Below are 16,906 nucleotides of genomic sequence, written 5' to 3' on the forward strand. Positions count from 1 at the left end.
CGCCCGCTCTAGACTTTCGGCTTCGCAAGCCACCCAGAAAGCCATCTACGACAGCCGGCATGCTGACGTTCACTTCTCACCCGGTTCTCTTGTTCTCCTGTGGTGCCCAGTTCGTCGAGTGGCTTATCAGAGAAGTTATTGTCTCGCTACATGGGTCCTTACCGTATCATCCGCCAGGTAACCAACGTCACCTATGAGATCATTCCTGCATCTGAGACCACAAGCCTGTCTGCAACCACACCCAGTGATGTTGTGCACGTCAGCAGGCTAAAACCTTACCACCTGCCTACTGAAGACCGTAGTTAATGTGCACCGAGACGGTGCTTTTACCGCCGGGGGGGGGGGGGGGCGGGGGGTGTAATGCTACGTAGCTGACGTATCAGCGGTGGGTGAAAAGACGACAACGAGGAAGTGGTCTGTCGGTTGTGCGTGCTGCTTTCATCTTAGTCGACGCCATACGCATCATTTTGAATATAGATTTTAAATAGACACACCTCGTGTCATTTTTACGCAACAATTTGACAGGTAGATTGGCAATATTCCTCAAGAGGAAGGTGGTGGTGGTGGTGGTGGTGGTCGTGATGATGATGACGATGATGATGATGATGATGTAATGTGTAGTATAGTGCAGAGGCAGGTGAGAAAATTAAGTGAGGATGAGAAGCAATAATGTCACAGTGAGAAACGTGGGAAGCAGAAGAGAGAAAGGGAGCATAGCGTAGATTAGCGGAGGCGAGTTGAGGTTTCAGACTTGCTAGAGAAGGCCACCGGATACAATACAGCCTTAGTCCTCACATCGGTAGCACGTAGCTACCGCAATTTTTTTTTTGTGACACTTCTTCAAAACGATCAAGCTCAGCCACAAATATTAACTATGTTAAGACTCCAAGCAAGTCCACTCATGGCACATATGCGTGAACTCATAACATGAAAATTTTGTTTTCCCCATATCCACTGTATTCAACACCTCCTGGGTGGCCGTTGTACTTGCCTATCTTTGTCAGTTGTTCCTGTCACTCACTACTCGCACGCAGGCAACACATAACAGTTTTTATTTTTGTGCTACCATCCTGTTTATTTTGCACATAAAACTAGTTATCTTGCTTCTGGCATTCTTTCCATTTTGTACATGATAGCGAGAAGACGGAACTTCTCTCTATTGTTTCCAGTACTTTTGAACCTCACTAGCACGAAATACACGGGAACACATTCTCTTGCATGCTGGTATGAAATGAAATCCAGCTCGACATCGAGAAATGGGCGCCATAATCTTTCAACACAAAGCCTTTTGGCAAGCGTAATAATTGTCCACGTGGTACAACCTAAAATTTCCTTGTGGATGTCTTTTTTGTTCACCGTTATTCCTCATGAACGCTCCTTCTTTTTATTTTAAGTGATGCTATGTGCCACAATAGCATGCGCTTCAATTCATTCCCTGTTAGGAGGTTCCCCTCTTTGAACCATCCGGCAAATATTGTTTCTGGACTTCCTATTCTGTAATCATACACCCTTTGAGGAGGATGTAATACAGAATAGTACTCCAGTGCCGCAAAACCCAGATTCATCTCGGCACATAGAAAGAAATGAAGCGCAAGACGGATGCTACTTCACGCCTAATAATTTCTGGTCGACTCATCTGCATCCCCACACAACCGAGGAAGCACCATGATGTCCATTCCTGATCACAGCCGCAAACGCGTTGTGCAGCTGAGTATGCAGATTGTGACTTTTGTTTCAATACTGTACGCTACTCGGAATAACAAATTTGTCACTAATCAGGATATAGAGTGGTTATATTATAGCTACACTATGCGCCTAAGCCGCAGTTTCGTTATAGCTTATCCAATTTCAATGGTGTTTGCCTCATGTGCTCACACCCCTAGCTCCTTTGATTGTTTTTAGTATGAAAGGTTTTATTCAGAAGTGCGTCAAGCACGTAAACTTGTACTTCTACTTTTTTGCGGTAAATAGAAAAAGTAAGAAAGAAGGCAGGTGAAATGGCTCAATATATATTTTTATTTTGTAATGGTACTCTCTGTTAGACAATGGTGGCTACTTTATAAATCACTAAATATCTTTTAGTGGTGAAGGCGCAATGTGAGAACCAGGGTAATATGTTGAATAGTAATGCCTGCAAACTTTCCTTTCGCAGCAGTCTGGGTAAGGCTTGCTTGGATTTTTTACTTCTAGTGTACAACCTTCTTCAAGGGTTCCATTGAATTGCTCGCAGCTGTACGTATAGAAAACAAAATAAACATTTAAAAGTAAAGCATCTGTGAGCTCATGGCAAAGGCTCTACTTCCACAAGTCATGTATTAGTGCGATCAAAGCATCTTTAAAAATGTCACCGCAGCTCATTAACGCATCACATTGCAAAGTTGTAAATGAGTTGTAAATCAGCAGTCTTATGAGCTGTTTAGAGGGTGGAAACCGATTCAAGGTCTTTGTGTGTGTTTGTGTGCGTGCGTGTGCGTGTGTGTGTGTGTGTGTGTGTGTGTGTGTGTGTGTGTGTGTGTGTGTGTGTGTGTGTGTGTGTGTGTGTGTGTGTGTGTGTGTGTGTGTGTGTCTATTTTGTATGTCATTATTGAACAGAGAATAGAGATGTTTTTACAACTGCTATTGCATGCAGCTGCAAGTTTGTATGCATGTTTTAATACCTGTTACAGGATTCCTTTAATAATAAGGTAGCAGCAAATCAGGTAAATAGAAATAGGTGCCTTGTGCAGCGTCACATGGACTCTGGGGGCCCTATATTCTTTAAAAAAAGCATTCTGCCGCGCGAATAGCAGTTTACCATTGCAGACTCTAGGCATTTCTTCACATATCACAAATGCCTTTGCCCCTCAATGTTTATTTGTTAAAGAAAACCTAACAAAAAAGACGTTAGGACCTGCGAGTCCGAAGAGGATTTTACAGCGTAAAAGGACATCTGCGGTTACTATGTATGTTGCAACTGGATTAATGGCATTTGTGGCATACGCAAAAGATGACAAACGCCAACATTTCCCCTTTTGATGTACGCTAGCACCATCTCTTGGGGGCATCATCCTTGCTTCTTTTTCTTCGTGCTCCATATTTCGAATAAGAGGTCTTCATGCACGATAACAACAATTTTCAATCATATGCTACGTCAACTCTCACAAACCATATTACAAAAGCACTCTGACAAATAAGTGTATACTTACCTGTAAACTTTGACTTCTTGTTCTTTGGCATTGCAGCTGTATAGTTCGCAAGTATCTGATGTTGATAGAAAGTTTCTAAAGTATCTCTCTCTAAATATGCAGACATCTGGGCAAAAAAAAAGGAATAATTTAAATCAGAAGAACACATTGAACTTGTTCTTTTAAAAAACAGATGATGCGTCAACTGCAATTGAATTTTTTTGTAGCAAATAAAAATTTCGAATTTTTCGAGCACCTTCGAATCCCACAAAGAGAGGCTTAGCCTCGTGTTTGGGACGACTACATTTTCTGTCACATGCTGCGGTTTCAATTTCACGTTGGCATTTTTCATAAAACACTTGTTCTTCACTATAAACTTTAATTGGAAGTCAGCGCTTGCTTTCGTTCGATCGTATCGTTGTCCAATTTGCTGTAATCGCTACCCAAGCGTTAAAGAACTCGTTTCGCAGAAATGTCAGCGTCGGGGTTGGCGTTTCTATTGTTGGTTTCGAGTATAAAATCATTATCAAGAAAGACGCAACTAAAATAAATAAGAAAAATAATATCCTACTCCCAATATCTCTCGCGTGGTGCGTGGGCAAGGTGACTGAGCACGTCATCCTGAACAGGGTTGGTCGATACCTCGAAGATAAGGACTGCCTCTCGCACCACAAGATTGGCTTCCGACCAGGGTTATGCACTCAAGACGCCATGTTACTCATAAAGCATCAAATTTTAGATCACGGAAACACTCGGGACACTCGTGCAATACTTGGTCTCGATTTAGAAAAGGCATTCGATACCATAACGTGCTCATCAAACTTAAAAGAGATCGCATACCTCGGCCTGGGGCATCGATTCTACTACTTTATTTACTCTTTTCTCACTCGACGCAGAGCCGTCCTCCGCGTGGGAGACCTAGTGTCGGAAGAAGTGGAGCTCGGACAGCGGGGCACTACTCAGGGATCCATCCTCTCGCCCACACTCTTCAACCTTGTGATGATCGGGCTAGCCGAAATATCAAATATTGACGGGTAAACCACACTATCTATGCGGACAATGTAACTATACGGTGCTCCACAGGTTCGGGTTGCTTCATTGAGTCTTCCCTGCAAGAGGCTGTCGACACCACCGAGTCCTGCCTCGACCGCACAGGTCTCAGGTGCTCATCCGCGAAGTCGGAGCTGTTGATAAATATGCCCAAACGCTGGGGTGCAAAGTCCAAAGCGTGGATACCTCCGGTGGAACGTAATGTCACCCTCCACACCAGAGATGGTCGTACAGTCCCCAGGGTACAGTCCCCAGGGTCCCCTCCTGCCTTGTCGTTTGCGCTGGTAAGCACCCTTTATGATGTTATACCGACACCCCCAATCCCACTGTCTCTTGACCATCAGGGTCCTCGGCATGATCATCGAGTACCGCAAAACCAACCCCCAAACAGTACAGAAGCTCAGTACTAAAACTGAGAATGCCGTACGACTCGTGCGTGGAGTAGCCAACCGGTACCATGACCTCAAAGATGACAACCTCCTGCGTCTTGCACACGCGTTCGTTTTGTGTCACTTCCTACGTCGCTGCTATACACAAATGGCTGCGTGCTGATGGTGATCAACTCACTGCCCTTATTCGCAAGGTGGTCAAACGAGCTGTTGGTCTCTCTATCACCTCTCGAACTTACCAATTCTTCGAGTTTGGCGTACATAGCATGCTAGAAGAGATCGCCGAAGCTCAGGAATGCGTGCGATTGACCCGACTCACGACCACAAGGTGGGCCACCATATTCTGCGCGAGCTCGGCTTCTTCTCCTCGATGACCAGGGATCCCCCAGAGTTGACACTAATTCCCCATGAGACCTTGTCATGATCGCTCCGATTCCGTGAAATGTACACCCCGAATACAACAGAGGCAGGTTCCTTGCGCTGGGATCGCCTTTCTCAAGCGCATAGACATGGAATCGGACAACGTCTCGTTCGTGGACGCCGCTGCCAATCACAACAACCGAGCCTTCACCGTGGTCACGGTATTATCCACACAGCAGATTCTTAACTCTGTCACAATCCTCACCCGAAACCCCGAAGTAGCGGAGCAAGTAGCTATAGCTATAGATATGTTCGACAGAAAACGGGAATTCATCTACAGCGACTCCAGGCCAGCCATCAAAGCCTTCGAACACGGCGCCATCTCCGACCAGGCGTCACGTATCCTGCGAAGCGCCGACCCGAGTGCCCTGAAGCACCACACTGTCATCTGGTTCCCTGCCCATCTCGACCAGGTGCCGGGTGCCCCATCGAACCTCAACCGCATCGCTCATGATGCACCGCGCGCACTGGCTGACCACGCCGCCACAGGGCAACCCAATCTCTGCTGTGCTAGAGGCCAATCGGGATTCACTCATTACGTACAATATAACAAAGCACTTTTACCTTGAACGTCGCATCCCCCCCTACAAAACTTAACAGACTGCAGGCGCTAACCCTACTCCTATTACATACCCACACATACACTATAACCTTTCCAAGCTTCACGTTTATTATCCTGATGCATACCCAGCCACACATGCTCCTCGTATGGAAACGCTCCTCTCGACTCCACATAAAAAAAGTGGGAGAGGTCCATCAGGAGCTCACTTTTCACCGACCAGAACTGGGCCGTCCAGCAGGGACACGAAACGGCCGGCAGGTACTTCCTGTCGGACCCTACGTTGGAGACGCCCGCCACACGCTAAGCGCGTCCTGCAGAACTAAAATAAAGGTTTTTGTCATTTCATTTCATAAAAATAATTGGTGCGAGTGAAAATCTAACCCGAGCCGTGCACGCGTTAAGAAGTTATACCACAGAGCGATGATACTGATAAGGAGTGCTTCGAAAGAAACGCTATTTGATTGATTTGTGGGGTTTAACGTCCCAAAACCACTATATGATTATGAGAGACGCCGTAGTGGAGGGCTCCGGCAGTTTCGACCACCTGGGGTTCTTTAACGTGCGCCCAAATCTGAGCACACGGGCCTACAACATTTCCGCCTCCATCGGAAATGCAGCCGCCGCAGCCGGGAATCGAACCCGCGACCTGCGGGTCAGCAGCCGAGTACCTTAGCCACTAGACCACCGCGGCGGGGCGAAAGAAACGCTCTATGAATACCATGTAGTGCTAACAGTCTCTTTAATAAACCTAAGACTGCGTGGCAGAAGCGTAGAATCGCGAGACATAAAAGCATTTATATTGCAGTCAGCGTGTTTTAATCGCCCTCCCACTGCAAAGTTTCAGATATATTTCTTCACCAGCTTCCAGAGCATTAACAAAACAGGTGCGTAGCTTCACGTGTTGCCTTATGAACACATAGTGGGCCCTCCGCTCATTCGCAAAGGGAAGAATTAGGGCGTAGTAGGAGCTTAACAACTCTACTTCCAGTAGGCATTCCATGGGAGGACTTGAAACGCCCAATATTACACGCACAGTCATTCTTTACTCAAGACATGCACCGAGATCTGAAGCTAGGCTACCAATCAAAAGGACGATGTGCGTGGGCCCCGATTACGCGGTCGCCTTCTATTCTTATCGCGAAGCTCACGTGTCCTCTAAGTTCTGAGCCTCGTAATTAATACAACCGTAGAACCTGTGAGGCTGTGTTTAAGTGTAAAAAGCTTCACAAGTGAGACGTATACCACTCGATGCAGCTAAGGATGTCATTGCACGAGATATTTGTATTATTATTATTATTATTATTATTATTATTATTATTATTATTATTATTATTATTATTATTATTATTATTATTATTATTATTATTATTATTATTATTATTATTATTATTATTATTATTATTATTATTATTATTATTATTATTATTATTATTATTATTATTCATTGTGGGTTCACGTTCCAAAACCGTAGAGACACCGTAGTGAAGGACTATGGAAATTGGGTTCATTCAGTGTCCTTTAACGAGCACTGACATCGCACAATGCGCGGGCCGCTACAATTTCGCCTCCATTAAATTGTGACTGCTGCGGCCAGGATCGAGCCCACGACCTTAGAGTCAGCAGCCAAACATCGCAACCACTGCTCCATCATGGCGGTTACCGTTGAGCTAAAAACAATGTGGTTATATTCACACAGTTTTATTAAAGAATTCTCACTGTAAGCCGCACTTTTTTCATCAGTCATGGCGTCGACAAACCATTACAAACGAAATTAATCCTGCTGAGAAGTATAGCACTTTCGAACACACATTGGCATCAGTTGCAACCACTCTCTACGCACGCGGACCGCAACTTACAAACAGCCACAGTGTGCACAGGGAAAAATGAAAGAAAATTCAAAAAGGTACGAAACATAATATGTAACTCTGGAGCGAAATGTAAAAAATTAAGGCAATATTGCATGCCCTTTTAGGAAAGCAGAATAATTCTCTGGGTAATAGCAATAGCTGTAACAAGCAAATGCAGTGTGTTCTTATATTTATATTTTTGATTGTTCAAACTACATTGATATATACGAAGCCTGCACAATGTGTTTTCGAGTTTGGCAGCTATAGTTCAAATCGACGTGCATGTACTCACGTTTACTGATAGTCGGACATCTCGACTGCGGTAATAATGCACGTGATTTACATTAGACCTTTCTGGTAACTGAAGTAGCTAACATGCACTTTGGCACAGCAAACTCTGAATGCCGCACAATATTGTGTGAACATGAACATGTTGAATGCGAAGCATTTCTTGGCAAACTTCGGCGACATTGAGCGTATCTATCTATCTATCTAGCCGCTTACGTTTGGGGGCTCTTGTGCTCACTCCCTTAACTTGTTTAACTTGTCGTGAACCAAAATTAGCATGGGAGGGTAAGAAGTTTGACGAATATGACGCACTGGTCAAGACATGAATAATGTCACAATCTCGTTGCGTGCGTCGTCAAACACGTCCCGCCAGACAGTCGCACATACCCACGGGTGGGCTTGTGCTGCTGGAATATATACTGTTATGTGCCACAGGTGAGTGACACTTAGTGTATACCTACGTATGAAGAGAACACACATGGACAATTTTTAATGCGCGAGCGTTAAGAAATAATCGACATTGGTAGTGTCGACCCGATCAATGCAAAGAATAAACGTCAGGGTCTCAGCTGGAATCGAACCCAAGTAACCTGAGTGTAAATGAAGCATTTTACCACAGAGCTACGCAAGGTCTCGGAACTACTTTGCAAATAGGCGCCAATCTTCGTGAAACTTCAATAGTGCTTGCAGCACGTGCTGCCTACCCAATTTTATAAACATTACATCTGTACTCCTTTGATACAGCCGTCACGTCGGGTTAAGGTCAATTGTGGTTAGGTGCCATGCGCTAAGTTGAATTATGTAGCAGTAACCAGGGCCAGCATCTTCGCGAGCATCAGTGCTTCATATTAGCTTCTGGTGTTGCTAATATGCATGTTCTAGTTGGCATCGTTGCGCAAGTGCAAACAAATGGTTATATAAACATCTGCAATTCTTCTACATATGTCTTTGTGTGCAACATTTGCACATATATTTAGTGTCGTTTCATCACGTGTCACTCAATAACAAATTGCAACATGGTCACCTTCTCTCCGCATGCTTCACATAACGTCGATTCCCAGGTACGTGGAATCTGCCGAATTTTGATTCATTGTAGTCGATATGTACTCTTTCAAAGCCAAATTCATTCAAAGACAAAAGGATCACCACCCAAGCACTCCGTACAAACGCTTAACTAGCGAAAGCCAAAGTGCCGCTGAAGAAACTCCCGCCGAAAGCAGGCATTCCCTCCGGCGAACGCGCTCTAGCAATCATCAATGTTGTTGTGTTTTTCGGCACGCCATTGTTGCAAGCGTTTAAAATCGTGAGCTGGTTCGGAGGCGTAGTTTGCACGATCCAGCCACCACCAGCGCTCGCATTCTCGTTCGTGTTTTAGAGCAGCTTGGAAGGCCGCCGGAACATCGGCACGCAGTTGCGGCCGGCCTTTGCCTCCCGAGCCTGTTTTTGTGCCCGGAGTGCAGCGTGGACCCGCGGAATCCGAGCTCTCTTACGTTTCTATTATCGGCGCTCTTCTAAAGCTCTCCACTGTTCGAGAGTTCTTAGGATCTGGGGTTTACCCATGTGAAATGTCTTAGTAGAGACTGATGCACGCACGCTTGGCACCGCGGCTGTGACGGGATGGACTACGTCACACACAGCGCAGCCAATATAACACGCGCTTGGGTACGAAACTGAAAACGACGTAATTTATAGCACAGCCAACAGAGGCCACTCGTGAAACTAATGCCGAATAGTTATTCGTTTCTTCTAGTCATGCACAGCTTTCGCTGTAAAACACACACGAAGGCTTCCTAACCAGTGTCCGCTCACCAATAATAGAACCAACGCTTGTGCTCATGCATATTATGATGTAATTAAATGAGGCGTCTTCACAGCAGTGCAATATGGGACAATGGTGGTCGTTTTCGCGATGGCACCAGCAGCAGGCGCCATCATAGAATTACGTGCGCAGGTCGCGTGATTCAAATTTGCATTGCCGGCCTTTGTGCAACTCTTGAGAATAGTCGCATAGCCCAATTGAAATGAGAAGCATTTGTAAGGTTAAAACACATCCAACACTTGTGAATGCATTAGCGAGATGAATAATTCTGCTTCTGCGTAGTCCGAGCTCGCCGAATTCCTATCGCAGCAGAAAGTCCCAGATCGTCTGCTTGCTTACTGTTCTTATTCCAAAATGCATAAAAAAGCACATTGCTATTCATTTGGTTTGCATGTACCCCGGCCCAGCTATCACACTAACCAAGCCACGTGACGAAACAAACGAAGAGGCCCTGAAGGATAACGTTATCAACAAATAAGTTCTACGACCACCTGCATTAGCCAGGAGAGTAAGTAGTCACGATGACTGAAGAAAAATAACGCTCAATGTTGTAGTGCTCTGCTTCTTTATATATTGCACAAATCATTTTATACATTTTACCACCAGCGTGGCAACTACAACTAGTAACGTTGGAGGCTTTGTATTTAAGCTGCTCATAAATTACTTCTCAGGGCGCAGACAGGTGGCGGTACACTAGTATGGTGTGCTCCGGCAGCGCTCGCTGTCATCGCAAAAAGATCCAATCTTTCGGCGTCAAGTGGCAGACTGCCCCATTCAAGTACACCGTATGCATACACTACACCACAGCGCTTAAAGAACGCGAGAGGCAGCGTTAACCATGAATGCACGAAGGCGTTCCAATTCCCGCTGGTATGCCTCTCATTTCATCAAAGCACTCAGTTGCGTGACATACGCCTGTAGACTTCGTGGCCTGGCTGTGGCTCTTATTGCAGAAATTTCATTCTTCGATGCTATTACAGTATACAGTTGAGAAACACCGTTTGGTGTATGTGAAAGCTGTACTACTCTGCCGATGACATGTCACCCGCTAACACGACGCGAAAGGCAAATCACGTAACTGCGTTTTCAACGAACTTAGCTAATCGCCGCAAACGCCCCAATACGGAGCCCGTAGAGTTTCCTACAATGTGGCTCAGAAATCCATTGCTGCGTTGTAAGAACTGAAAAGCTGCCAGTTTTTTAGGGGCGAAGCTCCTTACGCCATGGGTCGTGCGTCCCATGTTCTCGTCGTAGTAGGCACCTCTCGTTTAGGGCTTAGAAAATGCGCTGGATGGCGGTACTTTTACAAGGTGAATTTGTGACGAAAAGATGCGAGATGACGGTATTGAAGTGTTCACTAGATGGACATACGGACGGACGCATGAACAGACAGACAGACAGACAGACAGACAGACAGACAGACAGACAGACAGACAGACAGACAGACAGACAGGCAGGCAGGCAGGCAGGCAGGCAGGCAGGCAGGCAGGCAGGCAGGCAGACAGACAGACAGGCAGGCGAACGAATGGAGGTACGGACGGACGCATGGACGGACAGATGGGCGGATGCATGGACGCTTCGCCCCACTTATCATCGTTCACTCCGTAGATATGCTGTTTTTTTTTTTTGAAGGACCGCTTTTTAGCCCTTTTGGATGGCAACCCAGGTGCCGCCAACCAGGAGTACTGTGAAAAATAAATGGTGACAGAGATGTAAAGCGCGCTTGAAAATTTCTTTAATTTACACTGTTAGTGAAGCCGGTAATGCACCCAGCAACTACTGTGACTATACGAGATGTCGAGGGCTTAACCCCTGGGTTATCCGAATCAACAAATGGCAGAGTAGATCCGTGAATTTCTGACACACATCCAGCTGAGAGTTCACCAAGAACCACACATTTTTTACACAATTGTTTAATAAAAAGCGTCTAACAGTATTCTTACAGCAAATTTGGTTCGTTTCAAATAAACTTCTTTGCAATTTTTTTGTCAATGGTTAGTGTGTAGTATATCAACGTTATAGCCGTGGCGGAAATGACATTAGGGAGGTCATAGCAGAACCAAAGGCTTTCATGTTTAAAAGAAATTAGTTCTGCTAGGAAACGGGCAATATTTACGTTGAATGAAATTCTAGTTTGAGTTCTGACCCTGGGTTTCACTCTCCAAAGCTTGCATCCGGTGGTTCCACGTGGTAATGTGCCAGCTGGTATACTATTTCAAGGGTTCAACGAGGACAACCGGGCAGGAACTAGTTGAACCCTTACCGTAGAACTTAATTCATTTTCGACTATTTTCGAGGTTGGAAGCAAAAAGGGATACGAAAAATAGAAGTCAAAGCTATGTCAACCGAGGTAACGGCTACGACAGCAGCACAAACGACAACAGCGTTCTTAGGATGTCCGCTTCTCCTTCGACAATGTCCCCAAACAAAGAAATCACACCATTTAGACAAGTGTGAACAATCTTTTGTGTCCAATGATACTCTATGTTCTTGTAAACTGGTGTTGACACATCTTCCCGTTTGACCTATGTAGATGAGACCACAGGACAATGGTACCAAATATACAACACCTGTTTCACAATTAACATACGAATGGCTATGATTCAAGTCACATTATCCTCATTTTCGACCCTTACCGTTTTGCGTCAGTCTTCTATCGTATAACGAGAATGATGCGACGTGAATCATAGGCAGTCGCATGTTAAGTGTGGAACAGGTGTTGTATATTTTGTACCATTGTCCTGTGGTCTCAGCTCCATAGGCCGAACGGGAAGATGTGTCAACACCAGGTTACAAGAACATAGGACACCTAGGAAACAGCCAAACATAGGATATCGTAGGACAAAAAAGATAGTTCTCACTTGCCCAAATATTGCAGCTCGTGTAAATGCAACCTCCCCCCCCCCGCCCCTTTTTTTGTAATATGCACTATTCGGCCAAGATTGGGAGAGTAACGTAAACTGCCCCGAATTCGCTAGCCATTCGGGTAGTCAAGTTGGCAGTCAAATTTGGTAGCTTCTGAAGTGTCAGGCATTCACAGAAAAGTCGTGTAAGTCTTGCTGGATCACCGGTAGCGGGGACGCTCATGACGCCCATACAACCATACTGCCACGTTCTTTCCTGAAGTTTTGTTATCGCCCCGTTTCACTGTACATAATTATCAGCGCAAACCACGCCTGTAGTGTTCCCGACGGTAGTAGACCATTTCGATGAGATCACGCCCAACTTAGCGAACATGGCATATTATTTTCTGGAACCTGTGTGACCGCAAGCGATAACGCTACAGTATTCAACGACTCGTGTATAAAAATGCCAACGCGCTTGACCACTTGTTAGTTGATCGATGGCCAACGCTTAGTTCACCGCTGTCAGTGCAGTGCCTTGCTGTAATCTTACTTTCCTTTTAGGTGGCTACATGGTCGGCCAAACAAACAGTTTAATCTTCAACCTACTGTCTGCTGCCCCGCCGCGGTGGTCTAGTGGATAAAGTACTCGGCCGCTGACCCGCAGGTCGCGGGCTCAAATCCCGGCTGCGGCGGCTGTATTTCCGATGGAGGCGGAAATGTTGTAGGCCCGTGTGCTCAAACTTGCGTGCACGGTAAAGAACCCCAGGTGGTCGAAATTTTCGCAGCACTCCACTGCGGCGTCTCTCATAATCATACAGTGGTTTTGGGACGTTAAACCCCACATATCTATCAATCAACCTACTGCCTGCTCTCTTCGTCGAAGTCACGACCTTGTGACAATACATTCATCCATATATCGAAGGACATGGAAAAAAAGAAAAATGTGAAGTTTGCGCTCAGCCGTTCAAGCCTTGAAACAGCCAAACTGCCCGATTTTAACGATTGTTCCGATTTGCCTGTAGGTTGTTGAGGCCTTCGTTAGCGAATGCAAGTTGTTTCTGGGTTGTTCCTAGGTCGTTGCTAAGCTTTAACTAGGTTGTTTTTACGTTGTTTCTCAGCACACAGAGGTTCGACCTAAACCACAGACAGTCAACGACGCGACACGGGGGCCCTAACTCCAGAGAGAGAAACCCATGCAGAAACCAAGCGTTCGTACCCCTCATAGATGTATTGGCATGTCGCAGTTGGCATAGGCCTTCTATCGCTTCGGGATCTTGTTGCAGTTATTGTTGCATTTACCATTCCTTAGACGGGCCTGGTGTCTTCAGCACACTGCTTTGTAGAATTTAGTTGGAACAACTGTTACCTTCTTGATTATTAGTATATCAATGGTATATAGTGGAATCTACACATCTCTGGCACATACAAAATTTCGATTATGATAGCTTTCTTTCTGTCAACAGGACTACCTGGTGCCTTCTACACTTTTAGTGCACAAGTGGTGAGCAGTGGAATCTACTTGATTTCTGGGGCATATAACCAGTTATGGTGAGAGCTTTCTGAAAAGCCACACAGGATCTTACCTATCTTGCTCTTATTGGCGGCACAAAAATACGACTAACATAAACGGCATAGATAATAATATATCTGGCGTTGACCCGAAACGATTGACTGCTGACAACCTAGTGGTTAGATCATCCGGCTTACGGGGGTATAGGAAGGATAGTTTTTATTTGAGCAGCCAAGCCGAAATCAATATAGAAGTTACACGTAGTCGGCCGGGCAACGGCCGCAGAGGTCACAAAAACTGCGAGAAAATTACAAAGAAATTTTCGCTCTTAGAGGGGTTAACAACAACACTGGCCTGACAATGCTTGTGGTTCAGCACAAATACTTCTTCATGTGCAACGTGCGCTTCTAGGTGTTGTCGAATGCATCCACAAACACTAAGCCAATTTCATGGGGGGGGGGGGGGAGTGTTTATGTATAAGAACGAAAATAAGAGAAAAGTGAGCCCCGCAACTGTCTGCATCAGGGTGCGACACCTAAGCAGTAGCTCACAAGGGATGGGGGTGAGGAGGGATTAAAAGGTTATGAATAGAGGTGTGGAGAGAGAGAAAGAGAGATGAGGTAAGCTAGCGAGCGACGACATATCGTGGGGATAGGAGAGATAGGAAAGATGGAAACACGGTCACAGGAGTCCGCGGACGAGCCACCACTTGCAAGAGATCTTGACGGCGTCAGGAGATGGCGTAGAACAAGTTCAGTAGGTCAGAGATACGCTGTCGTCGGAGATCGGCGTCAGGAGATGGCGTAGGGCCAGCCCAGACGGCGAGAGCTACGCTGACGTCGGAAATCACGAGGGCAGCGAGCGAGTCCCCAATTTCATGGCATACACAGCCTTGCACTAGCGGTGCCAGAATATCGCAGGATAGCGAAGCAGGTGGCCTAATTTCTTTCTCTTCACTTTTCTCATTCTTTCTTTTCTTCTTTCTCACAAACTTTTTGTTTCTTGTTTTTTTCTTGATATTTTTCTCGCACTTTCTCTGTATGTTTCTTTTTTTCTTTAAGAATCCATCTTTTTTCTGACTCTTTCGAATTTTTTTCTACTTCTCTCATTCTTTTTGTCTCTCTATTTCACCAGTTCTCTCCTATTCTTCTTCATTCTATTTCAGTTTTCAGTTTTCTTTTTCAGTTTTTCTCTAGTGTGCCATCCTTTTCCTTTCTAGCTTTTCCTCTTTCTTCTTTTCCTTTCTCTTTATTTCTCATCTCCGCCTCTTTTTATTGGTCTTTTTCTTTCTATACGCGCGCTCTGTTACCCATTCAAGTTATTGCATTTCACACTGTACGAATCGGCGCAGTGGTAAAACAGCAAAAGCACTTGTTCGTGGAGTGAAACCGATGATGAAGAGAGAGCGTGCCACCCGATTTGCCGCACTGCACATGCTAGTACCAATTTGGGCGTTACGCATGGCGAATATATTGTTACGGGGGTGAGAGAATGAATGAAATAAATATATTTACAAAATATACAGGGAGAGTCAGAGGCAGCTGTAGCCAAGGTGGAAGAACAGCAGCAACAACAACACGAGCACGGTCGCTTTAATCATCTTCGTCGTCTATGATGCTCTTTCGTTGCCGATGTCGTGTAACAAGTAACCCCCCGCTGCTGGCTGCGCCGTCTCGGCACCTAAAGGAGAGTAGGGCCATATGCGGATATGTACGGTTTGAGGCGGGTCACGTGGACGACGTCAGTAGCAGGTGCGGACGACGATGACTGACTGTCCAACGGAGCAATCTTGTATGTGACATAGGTAAGCCGGCGTAAAACCTTGTAAGGCCCCGAGTAGCGAGACAGGAGCTTCGAAGAGAGGCCAACGGGGCGGCATGGTGTCCGGAGGAGGACCAATGATCCTGAAGAGTAGGAAACTACTCTGTGATGGCTATCGTAGCGGGCCTTCTGAGAGAGCTGCGACCCAAGAAGACGTTCCCGTGCGATTTGGCAGGCCACTTGAGCCCGAGAAGTGGCATCCCGGGCGTACTCTGTAACCGTTTGCGTCGTTGATGGGAGAAGAGTCTCGAAGGGTAGCGCTGGATGGCGGCCCAACAATAAATAGAAGGGGGAGAAGCCAGCGGTGTCGTGGCGTGATGAATTGTACGTGAATGTCACATAAGGCAAAGTACTGTCCCAATCAAGGTGATCTTTGTAAACCTACATGGAGAGCATCGTTGTCAATGTTCTATTAAGGCGCTCGGTAAGACCATTTGTTTGTGGGTGATAGGCCGTAGTGAGCTTGTGACACGTCGAACACGAGCGAAGGATGTCACTTACTACTTTTGAAAGAAATGAGCGACCACGATCAGTCAGAAGCTTGATTGATATGTAGGGTTTAACGTCCCAAAACCACCATTTGATTATGAGAGACGCCGTAGTGGAGGACTCCGGAAATTTTGACCACCTGGGGTTCTTTAACGTGCACCCAAATCTGAGTACACGGGCCTACAACATTGATCAGTCAGAAGCCGTCGAGGAGCGCCATGGTGAAGAATTACGTCATTAAGCCAGAAGTCCGCAACGTCACTGGCACAGCTTGTCGGTAGTGCTCGTGCGATAGCGTATCTTGTGGCGTAATCAGTGGCTACGGCTATCCACTTGTTCCACTTGTTTTCAGTGACAGAAGTTGGAAATGGTCCAACGAGATCAAGACCGACGTGGTAGAAGGGAACGGTGGGTATGTCTATTGGTTGGAGCGGACCAGCTGGTGGCAAGGTGGAAGGTTTGGAGCGCTGACAGGACTCACACGCACCAACGTATCGGCGCACAGAACGGTAAAGGCCTGGCCAGAAGAATCTACGCCGCACGCGATCGTACGAGCGCGTGACCCCGAGATGTCCCGCGGTTGGGGCGTCATGAAGCTGTTCAAGTACAGCGGAACGGAGTGTCGCAGGAACTACGAGTAGTAGCTCTGGTCCTTCGGCGCTGGTGTTGCGTCGGTAAAGAATGCCATCGCGTAGAACGAA

General features: G+C 46.1%; 1 protein-coding gene across 2 annotated transcripts in view; it reads right to left on the bottom strand.

Annotated features, from left to right (window-relative positions):
• Window positions 1–1,995: 1,995 nt before the first annotated feature.
• The window catches only part of LOC142803361 (uncharacterized), a 123,208-nt gene continuing 108,297 nt past the window's right edge, over window positions 1,996–16,906 (bottom strand). The window contains exons 13-14 of one of the 2 annotated variants that reach the window (XM_075888478.1): window positions 3,186–3,291; window positions 1,996–2,230 (exon numbers count right to left, since the gene is read on the bottom strand). In XM_075888478.1, coding sequence (XP_075744593.1) covers window positions 2,068–2,230; window positions 3,186–3,291 — 269 coding nt within the window. In that variant the 3' untranslated portion in view covers window positions 1,996–2,067. The remainder of the gene's footprint in view (window positions 2,231–3,185; window positions 3,292–16,906) is intronic. The other variant, XM_075888479.1, reaches the window with a different exon arrangement.

This window comes from Rhipicephalus microplus, chromosome 3 (genome assembly GCF_043290135.1).
Source record: "Rhipicephalus microplus isolate Deutch F79 chromosome 3, USDA_Rmic, whole genome shotgun sequence".
NCBI classification, from domain to species: domain Eukaryota; kingdom Metazoa; phylum Arthropoda; class Arachnida; order Ixodida; family Ixodidae; genus Rhipicephalus; species Rhipicephalus microplus.